The 21,103-nt window shown below is 42.3% G+C and overlaps 1 protein-coding gene across 2 annotated transcripts; it reads right to left on the bottom strand.

Annotated features, from left to right (window-relative positions):
* Positions 1–5,463: 5,463 nt before the first annotated feature.
* WDR4 (WDR4 tRNA N7-guanosine methyltransferase non-catalytic subunit) lies at positions 5,464–21,022 on the bottom strand. 2 transcript variants are annotated; one of them, XM_082219906.1, is made up of 11 exons: positions 20,850–21,022; positions 19,362–19,424; positions 17,971–18,117; positions 16,428–16,584; positions 15,420–15,532; positions 14,539–14,599; positions 13,699–13,797; positions 12,237–12,301; positions 11,198–11,381; positions 10,547–10,616; positions 5,464–8,931 (listed from the first exon to the last, which is right to left on the bottom strand). In XM_082219906.1, the coding sequence occupies exons 1-11, from the start codon at positions 20,966–20,968 to the stop codon at positions 8,768–8,770; spliced, it is 1,242 nt and encodes a 413-aa protein (XP_082076032.1). In that variant the 5' UTR covers positions 20,969–21,022; the 3' UTR covers positions 5,464–8,767. The 2 variants fall into 2 exon arrangements, with proteins under 2 accessions (XP_082076032.1, XP_082076031.1); XM_082219905.1 differs by having other exon boundaries at positions 17,971–18,052; positions 20,850–21,007.
* Between the last annotated feature and the right edge of the window lie 81 nt (positions 21,023–21,103).

Raw genomic sequence — 21,103 nt, forward strand, 5'->3', positions numbered from 1 at the left:
CCAGCTGGCCACCAGGAGATCAGCTGAAAGGCCATCAACATGGGACAAAGCATCCCCTACCACTCTTGGAAACCAATTGGATCCATTAAGTGGCGGGGGCGGACCCCAGGCTGCATACAGCTGGAAAATCAGGGTGCCTTATAGGCCCCTCTCCAGCATTGGTAACCTATGGCCTTGCAGATGCGGCTGAACTACAACTACAGTCATCACTGGCATACAGGGGGAGTCTGATGGGAGTTGAAGTCCAACAACATCTGGAGGACCACCTGTTCCTCACCACTGAACGCTGCTGAAAGTGTAGAACATATTACTAGCAACAGTAGACCTGGTCTTTTTCTCAGCTGTCCAGTGAACGTATGAAAAAGACTCTCATTCCTCCTCAAGTGGATCTGATGTACATCCTACATGCACCCAAGCCCCACAATTCACATATATACAAGGAATCACCAGCACCTACATATCCTAACTACAGGAAATGGCAATCAAGGGGCCTGTGCAATACGACAGATTTCCATGTACAAGATTCCCATTTTCAATATGGACAGAGAGGTCCCTGCTTTATTCATACCACTGAAGTCTGATTTTGCATTCCTATGCCAAGCCGATAACACAGGAAGCTGCTAAGCCATCCGTCAACAAGCAATGCAGAGGGGGGAAAGGAGAACCAGATGGAAACATTGTGCTTCCCCTTAAGTGGCTATTGGAAAGTGTCACGTAACAGGAGATTCCTTGTAAAATGAAAAATGCTCGAGGTGTATAATGATAGCCACCTAACAGTAACATGTGTTCTTCTTGATAAGGGCTCCTTTTGTGAGGCTGAGTATCCCAATCAGTCTGAAGCCAAAGCTTTGAAATGTGCAGCAGAGGAAGCACATGGAGCAAAGTGAAAATGGGCTTCCTCAAGACTGTTTTTTTAGAGGATTTTCCAGTACTGTTTGCAAGGAGTAACACCTGTGTGATTAAAGTTCAGACTGGAGTAGAATCATGGCCAATAAAGCACTGCAAAGCTCTGAAAACAACCAGTCTTCTAAACTATTATACAATGGAATAATCAGATGGTCTAATCAAATCTAGGCAATTGTTAACAAAACTTAATGTATTATGAAAAGAAGCAAAGAAGGATGAACACTTAATTTATTCATTTTTAAATGGAGACTATTTAGAAATCACCAGACTGCATCAATCCAGGATAATGCTCAGCCATTTATTTATTTTTTGCTTATTTTTTCCTTTGGCATATATAATTTTTCTTGTTCTTTTTTCTTGTTTTTTTCTTCTTCTTTGCTTATTTTCTATCAAAGAGAGAATCAATGGACGAAGAGAATTGATATAACTCATACTATTGAATAAACAAATATGAGCAGTCCTTGTATTTAAAAAAGTCCGGACTAATTTGACCTGCTGCCATACCTGATGGTGGCAGAAGGGCTTGTAATCAGGGAAAGGAACCAGATTTTTTATGACAAAGTCACTCACCTATTTTTGAATAGTAGATGAAAATACACTGACATAAAAACCGACTTATAAGGCACAGCAATAATAGCTTTATTCATGATCCCACTAGGGTAGAACCACACTAAGCATTTAAGGCTTATTCACTGCACATTCCCAAAGCATCCTGGGAAATGCAGTTTGTTAAAGGTGCTGGTAATTGCAGCTCTGTGGTGGGGAAACTACAGTTCCCAGAGTGCCATGTGCTTTAAATGTGCATTGAATAAGCTTTATATGTACTGCTGCTGCTTGGGGAAGCTCCATTCTGTGATCACATCTTAATTCAATGGATGCTCTGGCCCACGCTGCAGCAGGGATTTCCTATATTACTTTGAAATCTGATGTTTCTAGATCTTCCCGGTCTGACATTTCTGTTCTTACATGGAAGCCTTCTCCAACTTGGTACCCTCCTGATTTTTGGGGAGTGCAGATTTACTAATGCACATTGCCTTGAGATGTCTAATGAGAAGTGACCCACATATATCATAGGTAAAGGTAAAGGTAAAGGTACCCCTGCCCGAACGGGCCAGTCTTGACAGACTGTGGGGTTTGTGCGCCCATCTCACATCTATTGGCCGGGGGCCAGCGCTGTCCGGGGACACTTCCGGGTCACGTGGCCAGCGTGACATCGCTGCTCTGGCGAGCCATAGCCGCACACGGAACGCCGTTTACCTTCCCGCTGGTAAGCGGTACCTATTTATCTACTTGCCCCCGGGGGTGCTTTCGAACTGCTAGGTGGGCAGGCGCTGGGACCGAGCAGCGGGAGCGCACCCCGCCGCGGGGATTCGAACCGCCGACCTTTCGATCGGCAAGCCCTAGGCGTTGAGGCTTTAGCCCACAGCGCCACCCGCGTCCCTACATATATCATAAATATCAATAAATAATACTAGCATGGATGTGCTAAAGGCTTGGGCTGATAGGAGTTGCAATCTGGAAGGCACCAGATTGGCAAAGCTTGTTTATGGGACTGATCCACTTCTATGAATCACGTCATTACACACAACACATAAGCTTTTTAGTGCTTTAATACATTTTATTAATGTATTAAATACATTATTTATTTAATGTTAAACTACAGAGCCTAGGACTTGCCGATCAGAAGGTTGGCGGTTCGAATCCCCATGACGGGGTGAGCTCCTGTTGCTCAGTCCCTGCTCCTGCCTACCTAACAGTTCGAAAGCATATCAAAGTGCAAGTAGATAAATAGGTACCGCTCCGGTGGGAAGGTAAACGGCGTTACCATGCTCAGCTCTGGTTCACCAGAAGTGGTTTAGTCATGCTGGCCACATGACCCGCAAGCTGTACGCCGGCTCCCGCGGCCCATAAAGTGAGATGAGCGCCGAAACCCCAGAGTTGGCTACGACTGGACCTAATGGTCAGGGGTCCCTTTACCCTTACGTATTAAATTGTCATTTAATACAATACACTGGGTAGAAGTCAATATCATGCTATTACAACTGTTCCATCTGCCACATGCAATGATTCCCCACTCTCCTTCCCCCATGCTCTTTCTAGGGGTCCTCTCATCCTCCCCAGAGCCAATTTCGGGGGGGGGGGGAGGGCCCCCTTGTGCAAGCCGAAATCCTTATGCAACGCTTCCATTGGTGTGGTGTATTAGATGAACCCTGCACAGTATGCACTTTGAAAATAGTTTTTGTTTCCTGTTATCTGTTTTGTGCCTGCACTAGTGAAAGTGAACAGCGCTGCCTCTCGCCCTCCACATCCTTTCTAACCTGAAATGTATTTATCTCCCAAAGCCCTTGGGGAGATAAATACACGCCGGGCTCGAAAAGCAACTGAGGTGATGGAACCAACGCAAGTAGTTAAAATAAACTAGGTCTGCAGTTTTCTTTTCAACTGCTGCTATTGTTGTGATAGCGGCTCCCTTCCATTCAATTACAGCATGCACAATTTTGCACCTGCAATTAATTGCCGGCATTTATCCTTCTAACTGTGGGCTAAATTGCAGCTGCAGAAGCAGAGACAGTAACTGAGATGCCACTGAAGATCAGACTAATATATGCCTCACACATAACTACATCAGACTTAATTCTATGCTTCGCAGGCTTTTACAAACCTATTATAAGGTAATTAGTATCAAATCTACTTCTTCAGCCGTCTTTCAAGCTGAGGATACTCTCAGGGGTTCTTTGTTACCTGAACAATCAGCAAGAGCCACACCAGATCTCGAAAGTCTTTTTGGGAGCCCAATCAGATGTGTACGAGTTTGTTAAACATGAGCTGGGCTATAGAGAGAGCGTGGGATAGGTCAACTTTTAATATAAAATGGAGCGCACCTGCCTTACTCACTACTGTGCTTCAGCTGGTTTTTCCCAGCCTACTTCCTTTGCTGAAAGGGAGCCAAGCAGGGGTGTTGATGGCAAGCAGTAGAATACCAATGAATATTTAGGGTCGGGAAAATGGTAATGTGTGGAAGCTGAGGTGCCAAATGTGCATGCAGAAAAATCAGATCTCAACAGCTCATTTACGATATGAGGCCCCTGTCTGGAAGCACCTGCATTCTCCTAGAGATGAAATTTAAAATAATAATAATGGATTGATTCGAAGAAATGTGAGCACAACTCTGAGTAGAACACTCTGGCACTGCACTACTCCAGTGCCGGATGAATACTTATTTATTTAGTGTTTCCAAGCCAATCTAATTCCCCAAGGAAATCCTTTTGTTTTTCTCAAAGAAATCCGACAGCTGGGGAAAAAACAGCAAAAAGAAATCCCTATTGCTTCAGCATTTCACAGAGCTCCTCAAAGACATGGCCCAAGCCACCTAAGAGCATTTTAGAAAGCATCTTCCTCAGCATCTTCCCCTAAGACAAAGCAGAGACAGTGACTGAACAGCAACAAACACCAAAAATAGGGACGGTTGAGAAATGCAGGCCCCTATTGGACAGTGCCTATGCCGTCACTGGCTGTGAACTTCCTTTCCCAAAGCTGCGTCATTGAATGGTTAGAACATTTGATTGAGAACTGCCCGCCTACTAGGAGTATTTTTTCAAAACATAGATCTAAAAGCAGCCATGTACTGCTGGCTTTCCATTTAAAAAGAAATTCAGTACGGGGGTGTTTATACTGTCTGTGCATATGTAGCACTGGAGAACTCATTCAACCTCTTCCCCTTTTCCCCCCAATGGTGAACAGCAACATCTTGAGGGACAACAACCTTCCTCCTCTCTCCACCAGGAGGGGATAAGTCCTACTTGGGTCACTCAGCTCCCATGGAGCAGGAGTGTCTCACCCCCACCAGGTATGCAGTGGGGGCACACATGTAGGGTTGTTCACACAATGAGGAGAGCCTGTGTACATAGATAAAGCTCCCCTTTCCAGACAAGGCATGTTGGTGGGGTGCCAGCAAGGCCACTGGGACGAGGGGCGCTTGTGACGGCAGCTTTGTTTTCCAACTCCATGGAATTGTAACAGTGTGAACTGAATCCCTGACTAGGGCTACAGTATGTGCAGCCTGTTCAAAAAGGCAGGCAGCTTCGAAAACTTATTATTTCATGGACAAAAGCTGTAACTTGCATGGCAGAGTATTCCACACACGTTACTTTTTTCTGTCCAAAGGACAGTAACCAAGCCCTTGCACTGAAAAACCAGGCAACTGGCTTAGTACTGCTTCTGAAATATATTTCTGACATATTGCACCTGGGGCTCTCTCTCTCTTTTTAAAGAGAATGAATACATTCTGGAATCTTAAAAAAAAAATACAACTCATGTGCTCATAACAAATGCAACATCTACTATATTTCATGTGCTTTATATTCATTTAAGCACACAAAGCACTGACCTAACAATGAAAAGAACAAAGAGCACCAGCATGCAAATATTCTCCTTTGTCCTTCCCAACAAAGAATCCACCTATTTGCCTCACAGAATGCGGGTCTGTAACTAAGCAGTGAGTGCTTAACTAGGAAGCAGCAGCTCTGACACAAACAGAACCGTCAGAATGAGTGTGTGTGCTGTACCAAAACATGGTCACAGACTCTTTAATAGACCCTTTTAAGTTGCAATTTGAAGTTTCTTTAGAGCACAGCCTTCCACACGACGACAATCTCATTTGGAATAGTTTGGACAAAGGAAAGGGAAGAATTACCTACTTATAACTGAACATTCTGATTACAGGCACCAATTTGCACAGCACAAAATGTGACAATTGTCTGGGTGAGTGTTCTGAGCATGGGTTTTATCTGGAGCAGGACACCCAGGTGTTTTGATGAAAACTCTTACAAGACAACAAAGGAGTCTGGGACAGTCCAATATTTAATTGTGATACCACATGGACTACTTTTTGCCAGGAGCACAGCAAATAAAAGAAATTGCAGATTGCTACTGAACTACAAGGGTTACTTGGCAGCATCTTCCATGGTTTTCAGAAAGACAATACCCAGCTATTGCTTTAAAAGTTCACAGGTTAAATCACTGTTCTCCAACAAAGTAGTTCTGTTAGCTCAAGGGTTTCCATTTATGTAATGCAACTTGTCCACTTCCCACACACCCTCCGGAGGGTTGGGGAAAACTACAGAACAGATTTAGGGAGCATGCATATATTAGTGAAAATAACACACCAAAATGCACTATATTTGGGGAAATTGCTTTGCAAAAATATGTATGTTAGGCAAAATACACATCCCAAACAGTGAATACTTGGAGAAATTCACTAAAATGCTGGACTATCATGAGGGCTTTGTAAAGAAAATCACAAACTGATGTGGGAATGTGGAGAACTGAACTTAAGACCGCAAAAGCCATCTCAGACCCTATGATCTGCAGGTAAGGCCTGGTTACCAAGGACAACCCAGCTGGCAGTGACCTATGACTGGGCCTTTTCAGTGATCGTTTCCCATTTGTAGAATGACCTTCCTATGAGGCACATCTGTCTCCATCACTGTCAACCTTCAGGTTGAGAAACACTGCATTAAATTACCAGGAATATTCACAAACCAGAAAATAATCCTATTGAGGTCAATGATTAATCAGCTCAGTAATGGTACTGGCAATCCACAGCTCTCCACTCCTGCTCACGTTCACCACTGCTTAAGATGCTGCTTGAAACTCAGGGTAAACTTAACAGGCTGAGATTCAACACTGTGTGTAGACAAGCTTTGTGTAACAACTGCAAGTTGAGTTCAGAATCTACCTCAAGGACTTGGATGGCTCCAAACCAGGAGCTGCGCATGTCCTATGGGAGTTTAGACTCTGAACATTACAAACGTCAAAATTCCCTTTGGTTTCAGAAGCAGTGTGGACGGCAATGACTTACTGCTCGAGAAAAGGCACCGCAATGATATGCCGCATGCACATAACCGCTTGTGCAATTGTTTTGATCCAGGTCTGGAAACCCTGTCCATTAGACATTGCCAGCAGGAGCCTCATCAAACCTATAGCCTTTTCTCTCGTCTTTTCCTTGATTGTACTATGCGCAGTTTCCAGGTTCGTTCTCAACAGGCCGCCTGATGAGAAATACCATTAAAAAGCAGCTGGGGCAATCACTACCTGTAACTGTCTCAATCTTATGAAATGGAATTCTGAATACCTTGAAACAGCTGAGATGCACAGGCAGAGTCTTCTAAGTGACAGAATGCTGTGACCACGTTTTACGGCTTATTTACAGCATATCATTCATTCAGTGATATGCCGCTTGTATGCTAGTATGGTATATACTGTATCAGAACACTTCAGCGCCTCTCACATTCTAAAACAGAATCAATGAAATAAAATCCTTTAACTTCGTATTATTATTATTTTTTTAAGAAGACACTCAAGCTGGCAAGTTGCAGTCTAAATCACATCTCAAAAGTATGGATACTTTTTGCCATAGTAAAAAGGTCGCCTTAATTTAGTTCAAAAACAAACCAACCCACCCACCCATCCAGCTATCAATCAGAGATTCCTTCTAGAGAAAATTGTCCCGTTGTCAAAGGACAACTCCAGCAATAGAATCCCATTTTTGGTCCAGTAGGTCACCAGACTCATCCTACACTACAAAGTAGGGTAAAAGGTAAAGGAGCCCTGGATGATTAAGTCCAGCCAAAAGCGAGTATGGGGTTGTGGCGCTCATCTCGCTTTCAGGCCGAGGGAGCCGGCGTTTGTCCACAGACAGTTTTCAGAGTCATGTGGCCAGCATGACTAAACTGCCACTGGTGCATGGAAGACCGTGACGAGTGTCAGAGTGCCTAGAAATGCTGTTTACCCTCCTGACGCAACGGTATCTATTTATCTACTTGCACTGGCGTGCTTTCGAACTGCTAGGTTGGCAGGAGCTGGGACAACAGGAGCTCACCCTGTCGCAGGGATTTGAACCGCCAACCTTCCGATCAGCAAGCCCAAGAGGCTCAGTGGTTTAGGCTCATTGGTTTAGACTACAGCGCCACCCACGTCCCAACACTACAAAGTAACTCATTACCTTCACTGTGAAGATATTGTGTTTCCACCAGTTTAAATGCACTGGAGATCTGTGGTTATGCAGGGACTCCACAGTTATGATTTGTTGCACAATGAAGTCACATTATGAAAGGTGAGCTCTGAGAATTATCCAAGGATATTTTGGATTTGGTCATGTACATCCTTAGCTAGTAACTAGAACAGTCAAAAGGATCGCTTCCAACTGGAAGGGGAAGCTAAACTCCAGGGTTGTGTGGCACAACGGGATGCAGTAAGCTCTCCAGACACCCCTGGGGAACATTGCCAGGATTTTTGCCTCATAAATCCTGGCTTTTCCCTGCCTGAACCTCCTTGCTGTTGACAGAGGACAGCAAGGAGCAACCACCATTGACTTGTGAAGTGACTGGAAACCTCCTCCATCCATTCCTGCTCTCCACCTTCTTTCTGGACAGAGGAGGACTGAAGGACGTATGGTAGGAATTGTTGGGTGAGCTTTAGGGGCCTGTACTTGACAAAGGGTTCTCACTATGGCTTATGTGGCACATGTACGGAAGCAGAGCCAAGAAAGGCTTTCAGCTTGGAGGAGCAAGTTTTGCAGTGTTTCTTCTTCCCCGCCATGCATCACGATGTCATCACCCAATGACATCTACGCTGACAGTCAAGGCAAGCAGCTAGAAAGAGTTTGCAGAGGACATATTTATCACTGACAAGGGAAGGAAGTGTCACCATAATAAGGCTAGACGTGTTAATATTTGCACTTTGTGGAAAAAATCAAGCCAGCTTGTTCTTCAGTGTGCCAAGTGATTCAGTAGTTTTCAAACCAGCTTCTTCCAATGCACTGCAAGTCACAACCAAATTTTGCACTGCGCAAGGATGCTGCTCAGGTTTTGAGCTTCTTTGTCTGCCCATTTGATTCATGCTGCGGGTCCTTTCTCTTACTCTTCCGCTGCTGAAGTCTCTCTTCTTTCTTTTGGAGGTAAACAGCCATGTTATCAAAAGAAGCCTTGTAGAGATTTTGATAGCAACTTTCTTTGCCAACTGAGCCTGTAGAAGAGAGAATTGGAACAGGCTCATAGGCATGTGTTTTCCACACACTGAGGGTCTGTTTTCTGTGCAAGTCAAGAAGAGACTTAAAACCTTAAAATCTGAATTTGCACAACCAATAATAAGCCAATGTGAGTACTAAAGGGGCACTGGGTGCTTTGGGAAGGAGAAAATAGGCAACTACAAATACTAAGAAATTAAAGATTGCTTTGTTAGATTAGACCATGGTCTTGGCTTTCTGTCTTGAACTGTGACCATGATTTTGGGTTTTTAAAATGACATTAATTAGTACGCTGCCCCGTTACCCCACAGAATGTGTTTTAACAGAAGCTGATCTGGCTCAGAGAAGATAATAAAAAATAATAATCTACATATCTATTAGCCTTTCCACTTGACTGGACAACGTTAAGGCTTTGCTAGATTTTCTTTTCAGCAACAATTCATTCAAGGTTTAAATATTCCTCTCCCATCTCGTAACAGAAGAGAAATTGTGATCGTCGGCTGAAGAACTATCAAAGCTGGAGGGGGCAGACAGCTATTAACATTTTGACAATAAAAAGATAACTACCTTTTCCATAGGGGTAAAGACACTAATTAAGCATCTGGAACAGGATTCAACTATCAAGCTCCCTTGTGCTAATTAGCTGCAATAATCACTATAATCTTAATAGCCCCTTTCCCCCAGCTGCTGATACACTTAGGATCTCTGCATGGAACTATAATTTGAGATCTAGGAAAACTATTTTGCTGTGTTCTCACATTATTCAATGGTTCTTTTGTGGGTACTATCGATTAGCAGGATTTTTTAGATCTCACCTGACCTCAGCAGCTCAAGGCAGCATGTAACAAAAACCAAAAAAGAGCCAGCTACCAAAGTATATTACTTTCTACCTTCAGGGAAATCTTTTCCTCAATGCTGAGGAACTTTAGCATCTTTGCTACATGACCCCACCCTGTTGCAAAGGATTCTGGGAATGTACACTCAGTCTAAGTGCTTAGGCTATTGGACCAAGACAAAGGTGTACCCATCACAGTCTTGTGGCTATAAATTGCAAAGTTGTGTAGTGGATAACAAGTTGGGGGATGATTGCTCATCATTACAGATTTTCTCAACATGGGAATTCCTGATTAGCTTTCAAATTATGTTAAATGTAACATCAATTAGCCTTTGGCCAATTAAACAATCTATGGCCATTTAAACTGTGGGAGGGGTTATTGTTTTTGTTCTTTACTGTTATATGTATTTTTGTATTTCTATATTGTCAACCACCTTGTGAACCTCAGATGAAGGGTGGCATAGAAAATAAATAATAATAATAATAATAATAATAATAATAATAATAATAATAATAATAATACCCTGGCTTTATAATACCCTTTCCACTCCCATTCTCCCTCACATAATTACTCCAAAGGCTTGCCCAACATAACCAAATCTCAGCTGACAGCAGGGATGGGTGAACTTCCATGCAATTCCACTCTCAGAACCAAGCCTCCTCAAAGGGACAAGGCTCTTATCTAAATCTAAAAAGTTACTTTTTATGAATGCTGTGAGATGCACTCTCCTCAAATCCTACCTTGACACCCACTTTAAACAGTGTCTCAACCGCCTTACCTTCAAACGCTGTCCAGTTGTCACGGATGCACTTTGACATTTTAATCAACCCTCTCTCTTCAGCAGAAGACTGAAAAAAGGAAAGAAGGACAACTCTTGAAATCCCCATATTAAGCACATCGGTTCTCATACAGGGAACCATGTGCTGGGCACAGCCCTCCCAAAATCTTCCATGATTTGCCCCAAACCGTGTGTGTGTGGTTTTTTTTTTCAATCTTTTCACAAAGAGAAACTGACAACAAAAGAAGGAACAGGCATTCCACTCATATTTTCAGATAAAGAAACCAAAGTAGCCCTATGTCACTGTTGTCTTGATCACCAGCCTGAGCTCTGGCACTGTGCCTTAGGCTGCTGTATATTGACCAGCATGAAAATTAAAAATGAAACATGCTATTTGATTGGGCAACCATAGCTGCACCATGTTCTTCTCAAGCTTGGGAGTGTTTATTAAAAACTGGTAACACTGTCAAAGGATGTTGCCAAATGGATTCAGCCAGTGCTACCTAGTCTAATGTGCAGATAGTAAATAATTGACTCCCAAGCCAGCTCCAGTTCAATGCCCTTTTCCTGTATGAGTATCCCAAAGTTCTTTGCCTGACACCACAGAAGGGCAAGCACACAGTCAGCTGCAACCAGAAGGTTCCCTCTCACCTGCCATTGGCCTTTCACAAGTTGGTAGAACAGAAGAGGTGTCTGCATGTCCTCCTGCAGAATCCAGAGCCCCCCTGTTTTCTCAAATGCAATGGCCCAGCCTTTGCAGATCAAGGGGATGTTCTGTTTGTGAATGAGTTTCTGAGTCTCGGGGTCAAGCTGGAAGATGGAAACTGTGGGAAGACTTTTCAGAAATGATCAGTAATGATTAGGGCTATCATTTTTACAGAGCAAATTTTGCACGCCAAGATTGCCTAGCAGGTTAAAACACGTCAATCAAAGCTCTTAGAGACCTTATGTAAAATGATGGTTGATTTGCCCTGAATTTCACATAAGGCTTAAATGTACAGATTCTTTCTGGTCATGGCCAATGCATGCAATATGATCACCTCGTAGAGCAGGGATGGGGAACCTGTGGGGCTGGACTACAGTTCCCTTCATCTCTGATCTAGGGCTGGGGCTGATGGGAGTTGGAGTCCAACAACATCTGGAGAGCCAAAAATTTCCCATCCCTGTTGTAGAAGTTGCTGTAAGTCAGGGGTGTCCAACCAGTCGAAGCTCAACAACTTTGCTGATGCCTCCTCAGAACAAGCTCAACAACTGTGGGTTTCCTCCCCAAAAAAATCTCAACAACTTTGGGTCTCACTCCCTGTGAGTGATTGTTTATAAGGTCCCCTTATGGTTCTCCCTGACCAACAAGAATGTCCAGTTCATGGTAGAACACATCTCAGATATATGCAGGAGAACTGCCCATGTTCTAAGAGATTTCCAAACATGCCGTGGATACAACAAAGCTAATGTAGCAATACGAGCATCAACCAAAATCAACTTCATTATATTATATTAACTCAGACAGGCTTAATATTATTGAAGCAAAATATCATTATCATGAACAAAGAAAAATCCACATTCTTGGTGGCCATGACTACGCTGCTTCCACAGTAATTTTAAAGCAACAGATATCTGACAGGCCTAATAATGAAATTATGCAATTTGGCTGTTGCTTCCACAGTAATTTTAGATATTCTTTTCCTCTTACCAGTCATATAAAATGCCAATGTAATTTCCTTCACAACAATAGGCTGTCCTGGAGACTGCATATTTCTGAGGAGGGAAAAGGAGATGCAATTAGAAACCTCTCAGGCAAGAGAGTTTGTAGGGGAAGAAGAGATGGTAACAAAGGAAAAGCCTTCTTGTCAAATTCAAAAGCCCTCTTCAGGTGTTCAAAGGCCCATACTCAAACTGGATAGGGAGTTTTGAGTATCTCAGCCCTCTCCTCTCCTTTCCAAGTTGAGCATGAAGATCCGGAGGGGGGGATTCTAACTGGATTTAGTTGAACATGGTTAGAATCCTTCCCACAACTAGGAACTATGTACAGTTGCTATAGCATAACGGTTGGGAGAGGAGGAGATGAGGCCAGCAATCATCCTCCCAACCCCAGTGGGGTAATTTTTGAGTCCACCAAAATTATTCTGAATGCCTGAGGACTAAAGTCTTAAACTATTTGCAGCGAGAGTCACACATCACAGCCGAACTGCACAGCCCCCTTCCACATTCTTGGCAGGCAGGCAGGTGAAAGGGAAGAGTAAATGTGCAAGACTGAAGGTGCCCATGACCATATTTAAATGGTGGATCCCAAGTATGCAAAAGTGTGGGGGGGGGCACAACAAAAAGTTGTGTCTAACACCCAGCACCAGTGCAACCAATAAGGGAAGCCTTAATTACCTTCCTTAGCTAGACTGGAAGCTCTCATTGTGGTATTCAGGGTTGGCCCGGCTTTCCTAGATATTATTATGCTGGGATAATCTAGCCTTATACTTGTGTGAGGTTAACAAAAAGAAAACAGAAATATTCTCAAATTTAGTTTTCAGATTATTTTTGCCCATGATTTTTGTTTGCATGTTTGGTTCTCTTCTTTGCTTGGACACTTAATGCTGGATGATAACCCACAGCAAGCCACAGTTTGATCTAATGGGTTGGGTGCCTGCCTTCTTCTCACAGTATAACTCAACTTCTGGATGCAATTGCTGCCCTTACAACACCAGCCCATATGCCCCTTAGGAAGAGAGGTATGCAATTTTAGCATGTCAGATTGCAATGTGTATGCACGTAGACAAAAAACCGCCCACTTCATATCACCAATTCAAGTAAAAAAAAAAAAGGTTGACAATTAAATGAAGGATGAAATAGATTCTGAAGTGTTTTTAAAAAATAAATAAATCTGCAAACACCCGAAGCTATTTCATTCCAGACCAACAGCTTTTCAGAGCAGCGCAATGGTTTTATTCTCAATGTAATCTTGGAGAGAAAGGCGGCCAAAAGGTTTGTGGTGCTTTGCACATCGTGTTGCAGAACTACAAAAAGCCCTCCTTGTCATTCTGGGATTAGATTTTCTGTAGTTTAAAATTTACTCTCACCTCACCTACACATACCATTCTGAAAGCAAGTTTGCCTGGAAAGACAGAGAGGGAGATTCACATGTTCACAGAAAAACGCATTACCTTCTCATTTGGCGGAGCCTCAGATGTACTCAAACTATTCAGATGACAGCAGTGCACTTCCTTCCCACTTTTGTATTCCCAGAGCCTCAATGTGCAGTCCTGGGGAAGGGGGTACAGTTCAAAAGAGAGAGGCTGATTAACACCGCTTCTGTCAAGAAGACAACAGCCATACATGTATGCACACACTCTCAACAGAATCGGATACCTGAGGCCCCTCAGATGTTGTTGGGCCACAGCTCCTATCAGCACGGCCAATGGTCAGGGATGATCAAAGAGCCAAGCTTTAAATCCCCACACAGCCATGAAGCTCACTGACTGAGAGACAATGACTGGTCCAAGGTCAATGCCACAGGATTGTTGGAAAGATAAAAGTTGGAAGAGAACCATTTATGCCACTTTGAGCTCCTTAGAGGAAAATATGGGACAGAAACGCAAGTGATAATAAAATAAAAATAAAAGAATGGGAGTTGTAGTTGAGCAACATGTGACAGATCACAGGCTCCTCAGTCCTACTCTATGAAGTTAAAAAGGCCTATTCTTAAATGCATTCAACTTAAAATGGCAAAACCACCCAACACAAAAATGCAGCAGTGTTCTGTGAACATTCATTGTAATTATGTTTTACATTTCCTTATTATGGTAATCAGGATTAGATGATCCTAAGAAAGCACTTAGAAAAGTTGGTAGCTTCCTCCTCACCTGCCTAAAGGATGCTCCTGAGAAAAGTGTTTAGAGAAGGAACATAAAGCAACTACAGTATTTTACCCTCAGCAAGGGAGGAAAATGTGTAAGCAACCTACTAAAATTCCAGATGTAAAATGCCTCAGACAACATACATACCCCAGAAGCTGATAAGAGAAGTTCTGGATAGTTTGGTATTACAAATATTTTGCTGACAAATCTAGGAGAGAAAAAAAGGTCAGTGTTTGTGGTGTACATTCCTAATGCAAGCAAAAAGTAATAAAGTGTGAGGTGAAACATCACCATAGCAACAGAAGGCTCTACACTGGATTAGATCACTATGTTATCTTTTAGGTCAGGAAAAAGGCACACGAACCAATTTACTACCAGTATCACTGTTTAGAAAATAGATTAGAAAGAGCAAAACCCAAACGATGAAAAAGTGCCAGAGCAGCACATTATAAAGAGTTTTCTGGGACAGGGGAAGATTGTAGTGCAGTATCCAAATGTACTCAATAATGAAAGCCACCTGACATGAATTTTGATTAATAGAGAGTTGGAAAGGCTCCACTGCGTGAGTTTGTGTAAGTGGGAGCTCAACTCCTAATGTTGCCCTTACCTGACAGAACCAAGAGCTACCAGGGATGCAGCATCTCATCCAGACCAGCGCTTTGGGCTTAGAGAGCAATTCCTGAAGAGCCTGGACAGGGGCCTGTCCAACCTCTTCTTAAAACTCTCTAGTGTGGGTTGGGGGGAATCTACAATCTCCTCAGACAGCTTAAGGGTAGCCATTGTGGTGCCCTCTCAGTGTTGCTGGACTACAGCTTCAGCCAATTCCATGAAGCCCAGCACGCATGGTCAATAGACAGGGATTGTGGGAGTCACGGTCCATCAACATTGGCAGGGCACCCCATTGGCTAGCTTGCTGTGTAGCACTGATCTTAAAATATGTCTTCCTACCTCCCCTCTCCCCGCCCCCCTTATAAACAGGCCGCTCTTCCCTTTTCCTCATGTTGCAGACTTTCTACAACTGCACTTACTCTCTGTGTCCCAGGCAGAAGGACACAATGTTATGTGGTGCTCTAGTCAAACTAACTCGTATCTTCTCATCACGGTCAGCGGTCAGGATATACTGGTCATCGGGACTCAGCGCCTAATGACACAACACAGGTCACCATGAAACAGTCCAGGAGGCTTTGCGGCATGCAGACACATATGGGAAATAAGTACACATCTACTAGTCTGGTTTCAGATCTCTTTGGTTTCAGATTGACAAGACTTGGGGGAAAAGTCTACAAAAGCTACTAGTCTTGAATATTTTGCTGGCCTGTTTAGTCACACTTGTCTGTGCTTATTTGTAACACACTGTGACACACAGAAACAACTACATTTTCTTCCAAATTACAAGTTCTCCTGAAGTGCGTAAGAGTCCCCTGGAGATGACCCTTACTCACTGCAGGCAGCAAAACTAGGGGTTCTTGACAATCCTGCCACACAAAACATAAAAAGGTTGGTTAAATTTATGATGCAAGCAAAAGCTGGGTAAGTTTTAAATAAGCAATAACCAAAGATAATAATCATCTGGCTATCTATCTGGTTTTGCTCAAGAACAGACACATTGAAAATAATGAACAAGACTAACTTAAGTCCCTTAATTTTAATGGCATTACTCTGAGTAAAACTTAGTTGACTATCAGCCATTGTTTTCAAAGGAGGTAGCTGAAACTAAATATTTAACAATAGGTTTCCAACCCAAACTTATTTTAGATATCTTAAAACATTTTTATACTATTCAAACCCATTCAAACCAAGTCTTCTAGATTGTTCAGAAAACAATATAAAGGAATAGTCAAACACAGAACACACGTTTATGACGAAAATAGTTTTGTTGAGTTCACTGAGCTTTTTCCACTGTAACTGTGCAGACCCAATGAATTCAGGGGAAATTTATTTAAAATGAACATGCTTAGGACTGGGCTATATATTTATGCTTGGGGCTCTTCTTTAAATAAACAAAGATGGTATTGGGCCAGAAATTGCATACATACCACATCCAACAGAAGAGACAAGTGACCAAGTTCAATTGTTCCTGCATTTTCAGGCTCTGTTGTTGAGTACGAATAGACATCACCTGATTTGTCAGCAACTAGTATCTTGTCTTCTGCCGCTGTTATAATCAGGGAAGTACATCTTCTAATGACAGACCTGGAATGAAGAATTGACGCTAATTAGGGTCCAAAACTTCCTCTTTGGAAGATTAGACTTTATAGCTAAATTATGTTTGCACATCACATTCTGATTGCTAAATTTGGGGGCAGGAAGGCATTTTCCCAGAGAAGTTAATGGCCACATTATTTGCATGAAGATCTGCATAAACTGAAAGAAATGAACAATGTGTTTTGATCATGTCAGAAACTTTATAGCAGAACAAACCTATATGAATTGACTCCTTACTAATAAGTACCTGAAAGGGGTTAGTGGTAGCCAGGGGAAATAAGGCACTGCAGCTACAGAATTTCAGAAAGCCTGCCCTTTGGTGTTTCTGGAAGTGGTAACAGAAGATCTCAAAAGAGAAGGGCATAATAATCCCAGTCAGAATCCAGCACCAAAGGAGTTTAAAGGGTATGCATGCAGCACAGTTCTAAATCCTAGGAATAAAATTCATTCATTCATTTATGACCACTCTTAACCTGACCTTAATCTTAATCCCACTTTAACCCTACTCTTAATCCCATCACCACACACTGGACTAGCAAAAAAAAGGACTCCTTTGCTTTGTCCCTAATTTTTCCTAACTTTTAAATGAATATAATTTGACACATTCACACACAATGTAGTCTCTTTTTAGAGCTGAAAGGAAAGTATAGAAACATTTTTAAAAAATAAATAAACTTATGACACCAAATAAATTTCAGTTCTTCATACTGGGTTGGGAAGTGGGGGGCCCTTTTATCTGAATTACAGAATGGCTAGAATGTATAAAGTCACAATATAGAGAGTTCATGATCAGGTACCTGAGAAATCTTGCACATTTTTAGTGAGGATTATCATGACAAAGAACAAAATGATTATGAAATCATCTGAGTTTCAAAAACAACTTACAATGTAGTGCAATAAAGTTAATAACTCATGTTACGAGCCTGCTCTTCAGCTGTAATTCTCAGAGCGGCTTAGAAAAAACACATAAAATAAAATAATACAACCAAGCAAACAAATAGCAGGCAGCTAAAACCAGCATAAAGATAAAGCACAGCAGGCTAAAACCAAATTGTATGTAATCTCTTCAAAACATTCCAAAATTTAATCACCAATTTAGCTTAAGCCTTTTGTGAACTGAAAAAAGAACTAGGTGTGCTGTAATGACTTGGGTGAGGGAGATCTGAGTGACTTTGACCAAACAACATAGGTTGCCCATCCCTGCACTAGAGGAAATGAAGGACACTAATAATGGGTAACTTTTCTATCAGTAAAGTTAAACATATCTGATCAGTTACAGAAAATGATCAAGAAATGTAAAGAAGTTTGTCTTAAAACAGCTCTTATTTATATTTGGGTACAAATATTTTTTCTGAAGTGCCTTCCTTTCCATACCTTACACTCAGACATTTCCAAGACGGTTTCGTACGAAAAAGGATCAGTCGTTTGTTGTCATCAGTCAGAGCAAAGTAGGTTCCTGATGAAGAAAACGTGCAGGCAAGGATATCGTTACTTGCTTCACTTGCTGACTTTCCATCATCTCTAAAAACAACAAGAAAAAAAATATTCAAGACCTAGAGGTTTTGCACCCAGTTACCTCAGACTGCTAAGAACAGGAATTGCTATTTAGTAGGCTTGATCAATACAACATTTGTTTATTTACTAGAGTATCTGTACTACTAAGTCAATGGATAACTTATGGAATTATGTTTTCTGTTATTTCAGAGGGTACCCTTCCTTCCACTAGTGTGCAGTAAGATCAGATTTTAAAAAAACTTTACACACCAAATCCTTTCTTATAAACAATGGTGAAGGCAGCGCTCATGGTCGAAATAGAGATGTCTATAGCCAACCCCCCAAATGACGACTTAAGAGAGTGGCAGGTGATGAGGTAGCAGCAAAGAGACCTTCCTTCTTATTTAAAAAAAAAACATTTTACGGTTAGGAGGCAGCCAGTCAGGAATATACATGGTTGCAGATATTCACTGTACTATTTTTACTTTAAAACAGCTGAACAGTACCAGTGTGGTGTAGTGGTTAAGAGTGGTAGACTCGTAATCTGGTGAACCAGGTTCGTGTCTCCACTCCTCCACATGCAGCTGCTGGGTGACCTTGGGCTAGTCACACTTCTCTGAAGTCTCTCAGCCTCACTCACCTCACAGAGTGTTTGTTGTGGGAGAGGAGGGGAAAGGAGATTGTTAGATGCTTAGGGTAGTGATAAAGCGGGATATCAAAGCCAAACTCCTCTTCTTCAGTACTCATTCCCAAGTAAATGCACTGAGCATCAGGGCAGCAGAAGCAAGCACCATTTTATCTGTGTAGGTGCTATGATTTAAGCAAGTTTTTAAAATGGCAAACTGCATATGCCCAGCACACTTTTTATTATTAGGGTAGTCAAATAGTTTTTTGCTTGGTATATTTCTCTAACTGATCAGGGATGTGGAAGCACTTGTAAAGTGTGGAATGGTGGTGGAAGTGAGAAATATTAAATTATGTACCGTAGTTCACAACTGAAAAAAAACACATGACCATTTAAAACCCCATCCCATACCTGACAATTGAGTCCAAGGTTTAGAATCACTTAGCTGCATCACTGCATATAAGTAGTTTGTATTCCTCAATTTGTTTTTGTATTTTATGTGACACTGGTGATAGCGGCAACATTTATTCTCAGCTACAAACAACAACTCCAAGAGATGTAAATGTCATATTCAACAGAGTTTCTGAATAAATAGGAATGCAGTGGATTTCCTACTTCAGATTAAGGAAAATTTAAACAGTCTTACCCTTGACTCTGTTGAAGTTTCTCTGTTGCTGTGGAACAGTCATAAATGAAAATATCTTCATTCCTGGAAATTATATAATTACATCAGGTCAGTATTTTCCAATAAGCATAGTATCAGTTGTGTCTCATCTTACTTACCATGCCTTTTTAAACAGTAAAATTTCAAAATTAATGAGGTTTTCTGTTTCATTTTATTGCAGAGGAACATACAGTGGTACCTCGGGTTACATACGCTTCAGGTTACAGACTCCGCTAACCCAGAAATAGTACCTCGGGTTAAGAACTTTGCTTCAGGATGAGAACAGAAATCATGCGGCGGCGGCGCAGCAGCAGCAGCAGCAGGAGGCCCCATTAGCTAAACTGGTGCTTCAGCTTAAGAACAGTTCCAGGTTAAGAACGGACCTCTGGAACAAATTAAGTACTTAACCCAAGGTACCACTGTATAGACGTGGAAAATACTAGGGCAGAAAATGCAGAGAAGTTTTAGAATCTTTTATGAAAAGTATATTTTACATGGTTCTTTTTTTCAAACTTCTGCATTATTACCACAGATGTCAGCACCTCTATACAGTAAATGTAATTAAATGGTCCGTTATTTATTGGCCAGAGACTGATACAGAGCTTCCTTATAGCACAGTTTTATACATGTCCACTCAGAAGTATATCCCATTGAATTAAATTTCAAGGTTCAATTACAGAATCCCTCTATTAAGAGGGATCAGGTAGTAACCATGGGAAGTTAGAAAACAATAGGCGTGGAGACCTATTGTCAGCACTGACAATACACTGTGTACTTAGAGTAGCTGACTCAAAATAAAGCAGCTCATTATATAATATCTTGAAACCCAAGTGATCATATATTTTCAGAAAAGCAGTGGGTAATACATTCTCCAAAGCAGAAAATGTGCAGAAAATAAGAAGCAGAGAACGTGCGTACTCTGATTACTTTTACTCCTGAAAGCATTATCTATTTTGGAACCTTTTTAGCAGGAAGAAACATGTAAATTCAATCATCCTAAACCTATAAGGCTGGGGAAAGGCTGTCCACCCCCTCCATCCGACCAGCATTTCATTTGTCGGAAGAGCACTGCAGCCTATTTCCTCTAATTATATAGATCAGCGTTGTCACTCAACTTTTCTAAGCTGACCAGCATTATGCACACTGACCAGCTGCCTGGATAAACTGTGTACACACTGCCACCGGTTATTGATCCTGCTCCACTGTGAGTATAAAAGGGGGGCAGCTTTGAAGCAACTGATCAGAATTAAAGGGTGCACCCGGTTACCGCTTTACACACTCCGTTAAAGAAACACACAACCCTTCTCACACAGCCGCTGCCTTACAGCGGAATCTTAACCGTGCCTACTCAGAGTAAGTTCAATGGTAAATGCGGTTAGGGCTGCAGTCTCAGCAGATATATAGACAAGACGACGGGAGAGCGAGGCTAGAAGAGGCTGAACAGGAGCTCCTCAGCCCGGTTTCACTCACCCAGGCTCTTTGTAAAGGGCCGCCAAGAGCTTGGCTCCGCCGGTGACCACCATCAGGTCCCCGCAGACCGCCAGCTCCGGGGAAGAACCCGCAACCCCGGCGGGGTCAGCCGCCTCCATGCCCGACAACAGAGCCGCGTGCGGGAAACCACACAGCCGTCGCCGGCAAATGACGTCACTGCGGGACTCCTTGGCAAGGGCCCCTCCTCCCCAGTTGAGGAACGGGAATCCCCACCTCTCCCTCGCCGCCACTCA

This window comes from Podarcis vaucheri (assembly GCF_965113315.1).
Source record: "Podarcis vaucheri genome assembly, chromosome: 4".
NCBI classification, from domain to species: domain Eukaryota; kingdom Metazoa; phylum Chordata; class Lepidosauria; order Squamata; family Lacertidae; genus Podarcis; species Podarcis vaucheri.